Source organism: Penaeus monodon, chromosome 6, assembly GCF_015228065.2.
Source record: "Penaeus monodon isolate SGIC_2016 chromosome 6, NSTDA_Pmon_1, whole genome shotgun sequence".
Taxonomy (NCBI): Eukaryota; Metazoa; Arthropoda; class Malacostraca; order Decapoda; family Penaeidae; genus Penaeus; species Penaeus monodon.
Window position 1 is genome coordinate 46,688,127 of NC_051391.1, and position 9,806 is coordinate 46,697,932.

Genomic DNA, 9,806 nt, shown 5'->3' on the forward strand with positions numbered 1-9,806 from the left:
TCTTTATGAAAAACACTCAAATTACTCTCTTTTTTTACATTATTATCAACAATAATTCAGCCCAAAAAATATGAAATGAAAATAATATGCATCTACATGTGCATGTATTATCTACCATCTATAAATTTGTTGCTTTTCTAAACTAAACAATTTCATAATTTTAATATGGCATCATCTACTGTATACCTCTTATGAAAAGAAATATGTTTATTTCACAGGATATTGTACTCAAAGCATAAAAGGCCAAATTATAGCCACAGACAACTTTTCTAATTTCCTGATCTAGCGTGTTTTCTTTTAACACATTGTATTAAAAACAAAAAACATGTATCAATCTTGATGACATTGCAATTTATAACCAATACATTGGGTATCATTTCCTAGAACTAATGGGCTGTATTCTTACAAAAGAAAAAAAACAACACATCCAATACAAATGGTATTTATTTCCATTCTCTAAAGACTGATGAGGAAGTCTTCACCAGTGCAGGTGAAAAGTAGCTGAAGTTCTACTCCAACCAAAGAAGTACAACTTTGTACATGATCTGTGATCCATGTGCTATATATACAATTGTTTTCTTATGTCTGCTGCCACTATGGCAAGACACTTACTCGGGTGAAAGATCATGACTTTACAAACATGGGATGAAGGACATATGAAATGATTTGCAGATGATTAGGATACAGTTATACTATAAGCGCCTGAAATACATCAGTATGAACCAAGACTGCCTAATGCAGCCTTAGTCCTAGCTACTCTGAGTGCTGGCCTGAGCCATTGTCAGGGGGTTTTCTTATAGTAGTGTTCATTACCCTCTGAATTATATTCTCTCACCGTTATCTTTCACCGCTACGATTATAACACAATCGCAGATTATAGCTTAGTTTTTGCCTTCAATCACTCAAAGCAAAAGAAGTAGGGGTTTTGGGGCAGTAGTTTCTACTTCCACTTTTGTTGTAACATTTAGCACTCACATTGTAGGCATTGACATCAAAAGAACCCAGGTTCTGAAAGACCCTTAACTAGCTTATTTTCTACTATGTTTAATGGAAAGCCAGACACTCGTGCAACTGCATATTCTAAAAACAAGAGATGAGCATCACTGAAAGAGCACAAATAAATCAATACTAAAGTAATAATAATAATAAAAAAATAAGCAATAATGAAAATGATAATGATAACAGTAATTATCTTCATAATAATAACAGTAAGTGATAGTAATAGTGATGATTAATAATAATAATAATAATAATAATAATAATAACACCAACAATAAATAAAACCAAGGGTTCATGCAATCACAAAGTGTGTGGCTCTCCACACCCTTATCAGTTAAGTCAATCACACTCATGCATAGCAGAAACATATCCTGTAAAAAACAAAATACGAAAAAGAGATAAAGTATATGATAGTAATAATGACTAAGGAAAAAAAATAATGATAAATAAATAAAAAATAAAAAAATAGAAATAAAAAACAAAACAAAAACAAATTGAAATCATATGAAAGAGTGTGGACCTACAACATAAAAGACCCCATGCATGTGGGTATCTAGCTTTAGATAGAGAAGGAGATCTTGGGCCGCGCATTGTTCTTCCCAAGGATGATCTTTTGCTCCTCACGTGTCCGCTTTTCCTGCTCCCTCTTGATTTTCTGCCGCTCCTCATCAATCTTTCGCTGCTCCTCCACCATTTGTAGCTGCTGCTCAGCCTGAAATGAGAGCCAATGGTGTGCTGATTCTTGTTTGGTTTGGTTTTCACTTTCCAAGCTCACTTTTCACTCCATTATCATGAACTCTCAGAGGTTCCTTTTGCACTGAATCTCAGCCTTTATAAAACTTACCAATTTCATCTGGGCAATCTCTATTTTTCTTTTGTTCTCTTCCATAATTCGCTCCAGTTCCTCCCGCTGTTTACGTTCCTCCTCCTAGAAAGTAGAATGAGGCGTCAAATACGCATCAGGTGAGGTCAAGTCAAAATTTTTTTAAAAAGCCAGTTGCCAGAAGCCTCTTCACTCTTTCAACCCAAGTAATATCAATGATTTTTTTTTCTTTTATCAAAGTAAGTTTTGCTAAAAAATCACATTATCAATCATAAATGTAAAAACTCATGTAGAAACCTAGATAAAAGTGAAAACTGCCTACAGCTATTCAAAAATATTAATCAGCGTTTTAAAAGACTTTCTTTTTATGTAGCACAATGGAGATATGGATTTTCATGTATGTGGCATATCAAAGTGGGAGGTTACAGGCAACTGGCAGAGAACCACTTGAATAAATAAAGTACAATTCATGTCAAACATCAATAGTAACATTGGGTACAAAAGCAAGGGTATAGTATATGACAATACAGACTTTAAAAATAGTACTTAATTCAGAGTTAAATTTTTCTAGTAGCAAGCATGTTGAGTTACAGGTGAAAATTAAAAAAAAAGATGTGACCAATGTATAGGACAACATGCTTACTGAGAACACTAAGACACAGACACAAGTGATCTCACAGAAAAGGCAATACAATCTCACTTTACTTATTAAGATAAATTTTGAGCCTTTGCTGAAAGATTTAAGATACAACTAAACCCATTAAAATGGCAAGCTTCCCACTGCTTTATAAATCTAGTACAGTACAGCAATCATTTACATAACAAAATGTGAGCTACTCAAGTGCGACATCATCTGTGTCATCCAAAGACACGTCAAAAATGGAAATCTTACCTGCTTAATGGATTTAAGATGCATCCATTATAAAAATCACTATACCTGTATATAGTTACCATATGGATGCCGCCAAATCCACTCCTAGAACAGCTCTGGCCTAAAATCCGCAGCTGACAATTCTTGGTTGCAAGCCGCCAATAATATGTCTATTCTGTTTAGAGTGATTCACCACTAAAATGCCTCATTGCCACACTGCTATGTTCGTGTGTTTCCAGACAGTTAAGAATGAACTGATTACACTCTCATTTGCACACACACTCACACACATGCACATATGTATTGGGGAATATGAAAGAAACAAAAAAGAAAAACAAAAACAAAAAAACAAAAAAACAAAAATTTATATAAAAAAATGTACAGGGATATACATATTTGCCAGACGATAAATAAAGTTGGAGACAGAGATTAAAGGCAGATTCCTTTCACTCCTGCATTCAACAAACTGTCTGGGGCAATGTGGTCAAACTGCAACACATACCAGAGTTTACAAAGTTTGTACATCATGTCTCTGGGAAACTTTATTGCCTCAAATTCACATTTCACTTTCAAAACACAGAAAGTTCAGCTGAAAGAGTGTGAGTTAGTCTTCATGCAAAATGGAAATTTATTGTTCTATTATCCTCATTATACAGTAGTTTTACCTAATAATTTGAATTAGTGACGATTGAATAGGCTAAATCAATTTTTTTTTTCTTTGTGGCTTTTCTTCCTATCAGCTTAGAGTCCACATGCAGCAAAATCTAACTCTTAAGTTCACTGAAAGCCCCTCCTCCTTGATGTGTGGAATGGCACAGACAGCCAATGACCACATTCTTTTTGGTTCATCTACTTTCAGGATATTTCCTTTCTTTAGCATCTAGTTTTATTAAAAATAAATAAAATAATGATAAAACGGAGATTTTCCCTGACCATATGGAGCCCATTCCTAGCCTGCCCTTTTGGAGTCACCTGGGATGCTCTTTGGTATAATCCCGGACATCTCTTGCCCACCTTTCCTTCTCTAGCGACCTCCCTTCTCCTTTCATCTAACCCAAATTTATTCTCCTTTGCTTGAAACCCCCACCCACCCCTCCCTATCAGAATACACAACAGAGCTCCTGTGCCCAAGGCTTGACAAATCCAGCAAAATATCCCACTGAAGCACAATTCACAAAGCTCTACCTCTCGCTTCTTTTGATCCTCCTCCTGCTGCCGGCGCTTTTCCTGAAGCTCTTCGAGCATCTGTTGTTCCATGAGGCGCTTGGCCTCCTCTACTCTCCTTAAAACTTCAGCTTCTATCTCATCCCTCCTTCGTTCTAGCTCCTCCTCTACTCTCCGAGCTACTAACTCCTCCAACCTTTTGGCTGCTACTTCTTCAACCATTTTTTGTTCAGCCTCCCTCTGTCTCCTGAAATCAAATGGCAAATTTTTAATTGGATGCCTTTTTTATTAATTATAAAACAATAATGAACAAAATCTAAAACAGGATATACATTTACATACATCCTTACATCTTCATATAACAATATAAAAAAGCACAAACTGATAAAAGTTCTAGAAACATACCTAACTCTCTCCAATTCAGCCAATCTGTCCACCTCATCAATCTTTTTCTCTCTCGTTCTAGGTTCTTCATCACTGCTTGATGATGAAGATGATGATCTTGATGGTTTGCGACTGAAAAATCAAATAAAATTAATTACCAAGAATATATAAAAAGATCAAATTTCAGCATTTGTCTGCCCTTGAAGATAAAGACCGTAAAGACTAAAAAAGAGGTAGAAAAATGCAAAATACAGACCACAAGATAGGAGAAACACGTCCGTGTGTGTGTGTGTGTGTGTGTGTGTGTGTGTGTGTGTGTGTGTGTGTGTGTGTGTGTGTGTGTGTGTGTGTGTGTGTGTGTGTGGTGTGTGTATGTGTGTGTGTGTGTGTTGTGTGTGTGTGTGTGTGGTGTGGTGTGTGTGTGTGTATGTGTGTGTGTGGTATGTGTGTGTATGTGTATGTGTGTATGTGTGTGTATGTGTGTATGTGCGTGTGTAGATTGTGTGTTGTGTGTGTGTGGATATGTGTGTGTGTTGGATGTGTGTGTGTGTGTGTGGATATGTGTGTGTGTGGATATGTGTGTGTGGATATGTGGATGTGTGTGATGTGTGTGTGTGGTGATTGTGTGTGTGTGATATGTGTGTGATGTGGTGGAAGTGTGTGGTGGATGTGTGTGTGTGTGTGTGTGTGATGTGTGTTGTGTAGATGTGATGTGATATGTGTGTGTGGTATGTGGATGATGAGTGTAGTGAGTAGAGTGAGATATGAAATGAGTGATATGTGAGTATGATTAGTGTTAGTATGATAGTGTGATTAGTACAATGAAGTCATTGTATTAAAATAAATTACAAAGTAATACCAATATGTGATGAATAGTACACATGCATGCTGATTCTTTTGGGTTAATAATAATATTAATATTAATATTAATAATAATATTAATTATTAGTATTAATATTAATAATATTAATAACATTAATATTATTAATATTATTGTTGATAATATTATTATTAATAATAATATTAATATTAGAATTAATAATATTAACATTATTATTTATATTATTAATATTATCATCATCATCATTATTATTAATAGTATTATGAATATTATGAATATTATCATCATTATTATTATTATTATTTTGAATAATACAGAATTATATTATTAATGATATTATAAAATATACAATATAATTAATAGATAAACTATTAACTAATATAATAGAATTATTATTATATTAGTTTATTATAATATAGCTATAATATTAATATTATAATGTATATTATATTATTATTACTATATATAATTTCCTTATCATTTTTACAATCAAACAATCTAAGTCCAATAACATGCGCAATAAAATCCAACCAAATTTCCTGATACTGTACTCTTTTAACATTCACATAAATCATAGGGGAAAAATGCAACATTAAGACTCTGATTTGGATTGATTTTGGACTAGTGTACATGTATCAGAGGTATTTCAAATTCCAGTGAATTATACCAGTATTGCTTTATCTTTACAAGATGCATACATTTCTCTGTCTCTGTGCATTTCTTTGGTACATCAACCAATACATTTAAAAATTCACATTAATAATAAATAATTAGTCCATAAATCTAGTGAACATCAGTAGGTCAGCAGTTGCAATTGCCTTTACGCATTAATATTTCGTCCAATTTGCTTGGTATCTTCTAAAAGGTAAATCATTAAATTAAATGGTAACAGGATTTAGATATAATAACAGATGCCAATAAATTTCTCTTCATGTGAGTCACTTCATCTGTCACTATCCACAACTAACGTCACTGAAACCATGGCATAAATGATTGCATCTGAAGTCACACATGTTACAAGGATTGTTCAAAACAGAACTCTCAAGTGACATTTTTTCATTGAAACTGTCCTATTCTATCTTTCTGAATATTAGGTGAAGTGTTGCCATTTTCCAATCTCTGGACTGTCATCCTAAGCAGATGCAGCCCAAGCTTCAAATTTAACCCTCTTTATTTAATTGTTCCCATTAACACGAAAAACCTGTAAATACTAAACAATTACTGTACACATATAAATCCATTTCAGTAACTCCCTTACATATTATTATGGTTTAATAAATACTATATGAAAACTTGGTCAACAAACAAAAACATACACCTTAGAATATACACAAACATATTAAATGACACCCAGCAATTAATAGAAACAAGTTTCCCATTCATCAACACTCCTCCTTCTCCACCGTATCTAAAAAAAGAAAACTCCATTTCTCCCACAAAATCCAATAAATAAATTCGACATAGGCCTACAGACGTGACGGAGACCTCGTCCATAAATCAGTCACCGGACTCTTTATTACCGACTCGCCCAGCCTTCTCGACCAGTGACAGTGACCCCGTAAACCAGCGCAAATCCCTCCTCCCTTCGCCCAGCCTTAGGAAAACGACAAGAGCCCCAGGAAAGCGGCATAATCCCTCACCTCGCCTTGGCCGCCCGCTCCTTGGATCGCTCTCGGTCCCTGTGCCTCCGCCTCTCCCTGTCCCTCGAGCGAGAACGTCTCTTGTGGGATCTCTTGCTCTTGTGCCTCTTGGGCGATCTGCTCCTCGATCTCGACCTGCCCATCGCCGCCGAGGGGGATCTCTCGCGGGTGCTGGCGTGGAGGGGAGTGCTAGAGAAGATGCGTGAGCCGAACGAGAGCGGATTTCGAGAGGTTGCCGTAGGTAATGTTATCTCGGGTTCGCCATTTGCTGCTAAACAACCTATGGTTTTCGGTGCAACGCGGGGGTCTCCTGAAAAATATATTTTGTTTGGATTTTCTTTTTAATGGTATGATGGGGGACTTTTCTATAATGTGATTCTCATAAAATATATATCGAATGCATTTTTGTTTTTTATTTAGGTTTTGTAGGCCATGGCGCTGATGTTGATGATAATCTCGGAAAAAAACAAGGAATATTGGAACCGCCATCTTTCACAGACAACACAGTTTAGTTTATATTTGCTGAATTAAACTTTCTGTTTTTTATTTGTCTTGTAATGATGACTGTATTCCACATCAACGCTAAATGATTAAAGTAATTTTCTGTACCTTAGCATAACATTCTGAAAAAGTATGATAAAACAGAAAGTGGCAACTGCGCTCCTATTTTGGGATTCGCAAAGGCAAAATAATGCAGGTTTTTATCAAGCAGCAATGAATATTTATCATACTTCATGAAAGGAAACAACCATTATTGAAGTTAAATTTATGCATATTCATTTTCTTGTACTTATCTATTATTGCTGTAATTTAAACAAATTAAAATCTAATTCATAATTCTTTACTCCATAAGAGATCCTTCAACAATTGGTAAAACTTTTTATTATCCGCATATAAGTGGCAAGTATCCAAATCCATTTGATTTTGAGTTTTTTAAAGAAAATTGTACTGTTTTTTTTCCATCTGTAAACTATTTGTTGACATAAAGTTGATAAATACATACAAGCATACGCGTCAATTGGGTTTGTGGGGATGGCATTGCCCGCTCAAGGTCATGCTTGTCCCCAAGAGCCATACTTTTTTTCTCTCTATGTATTATACCAACATAGGTCCGGTTATAGCTTAAAAATGCCCCTAGAATAGCTCATTTTTTGATGTTTTGTTTACTTCGCTCACGAACTCATCTTGCTGCAATGACGCCCCTAGTGTACAAATACACACACACACGCGTGCGCGTGCACACACACACACACACACACAAACAATGTGTGTGTGTGTGTACATATTTATACATACAAATTATATATATATATATATATATATATATATATATATATATATATATATATATATATATATATATAAATTCTGAACTGCACACATTTCAATAAGGGCATTTTAACAGTTTCCAATTGGCAGTTCGTCACCGTTGTTGTTAGTTTGTTGATCTTAGAGTTATTCCATAATCTGTCTTTATTCCGCACATTACACGTGTTATTATTTTTAGCTGATATTTTTTATCTCTTTATGCTATCGTTTCCTTGAATGGTTTATTATGGCAGAGTAGAAAGGCATGTAATGTAATGTAATACTCATGAAAATATTCATGTCAGTTACATCTCAATTACACTTTTGTTCCTTCTCACTGAAAACCTACATATTTATCTATCTACATGTGTGTTTGCGTGTGTGTGGATACCAAAATTTTGCTTATTGATATTATTATATTCACTATCAAAATGCCGTGGAACTACATTTTTCACTTACGGCACAAAGTTCTGTAAGAAGATTAGTACCGTAATCTATGCCATGCACAAGCTTATAGATTAAGTGGAGGGGGAGGTTGAAAAGAAAATAAACGGCTCATTATATTTTTCAGTGTTCACAACTGGATTTGAACAAGTCCATCACTATTTTCCGAAAATCAGTGTTTAGTTTTCCAAACATTTCCCTTCGGTCCTTCTTTTGAGTGAGACATAACTCAGTTCACCCCTCTAAATATTGTCCATTTCCATTTTCTTTACAGAGATACGCTAAATAGGTTTGGCAGTAGTGAATCAATTCCGTACTATGTATTCAAGATATATATATATATATATATATATATATATATATATATATATATATATATATTTGTGTGTGTGTGTGTGTGTGTGTGGTGTGTGTGTGTGTGTGTGTGTGTGTGTGTGTGTGTGTGTGTGTGTGTGTGTGTGTGTGTGTGTGTGTGTGTGTGTGTGTGTGCGCGCGTATGTGTGTGTGTGTGCATACATGCATATATATATATATATATATATATATATATATATATATATATATATATATATATATGTATGTATATATATATATTTACATATATATGTATCTATCTACCTACACACACACACACACACACACACACACACACACACACACACACACACACACACACACACACACACACACACACACACACACACACAAATATATATATATATATATATATATATATATATATATATATATACATATATATTATATCATTTAATACGAGGGATTCCCTTCTTTATAATACAATGAAACAATATAATGCGAATATCAAAATTCCAGTCAGTTAATTGTTTGAAACTATGGATAAAATACTATAGGTTTAATATTTTTGCGGGTTGGACAGCTGTAGTTTTTGCAAACATTTTCAATTTCACTATGATAGTTTCGAATTATTCTTATTGCCTGGTTAATGGATATATATATATATATATATATATATATATATATATATATATATATATATATATATATTATATATATATATATATATATATATATATATATAATCACGAACACCTTATCCTATACATTATTTAAGGAAAAAAAAGTTGACAAATAAACAAAGGTTGGGTGTAATAGACCAGAACTGATACGACTTTTGAAAAGAGTGGTCGAGTGATGGAAAAATTAGCTGTCAAATTTGAAAAGAAAAGAGTTGCTCTTGTTCAGCGGTGCGAATTTGATTATTCACAATTAGAACTGCAGCAGAAAACGATATGAATATATCATGTAAGGGGTAGGGGGCTTGTTAGCTCTGTGAGAACGAAAATCCATGTA

At 34.1% G+C, this 9,806-nt stretch overlaps 1 protein-coding gene across 3 annotated transcripts; it reads right to left on the reverse strand.

Moving 5' to 3' along the window:
• Positions 1-426: 426 nt before the first annotated feature.
• Positions 427-7,014, reverse strand: LOC119574595 (arginine and glutamate-rich protein 1-like). 3 transcript variants are annotated; one of them, XR_005228886.1, is made up of 5 exons: positions 6,723-7,014; positions 4,263-4,373; positions 2,774-4,104; positions 1,844-1,927; positions 427-1,711 (listed from the first exon to the last, which is right to left on the reverse strand). XR_005228886.1 is itself a non-coding variant. In XM_037921896.1 (5 exons), the coding sequence occupies exons 1-5, from the start codon at positions 6,863-6,865 to the stop codon at positions 1,559-1,561; spliced, it is 717 nt and encodes a 238-aa protein (XP_037777824.1). In that variant the 5' UTR covers positions 6,866-7,013; the 3' UTR covers positions 427-1,558. The 3 variants fall into 3 exon arrangements, 1 of the variants encoding a protein (XP_037777824.1); XM_037921896.1 differs by having other exon boundaries at positions 3,879-4,104; positions 6,723-7,013; XR_005228885.1 differs by having other exon boundaries at positions 1,844-4,104.
• Between the last annotated feature and the right edge of the window lie 2,792 nt (positions 7,015-9,806).

Coding starts and splice junctions, on each gene's coding strand:
- LOC119574595 (XM_037921896.1), bottom strand. CDS start 6,865: ATGGGCAGGTCGAGATCGAGGAGCAGATCGCCCAAGAGGCACAAGAGC. Junction 4,374..6,722: donor GAGCGGGCGGCCAAGGCGAG/GTGAGGGATTAT, acceptor TTGATTTTTCAG/TCGCAAACCATCAAGATCAT. Junction 4,105..4,262: donor GCTGAATTGGAGAGAGTTAG/GTATGTTTCTAG, acceptor ATTTGATTTCAG/GAGACAGAGGGAGGCTGAAC.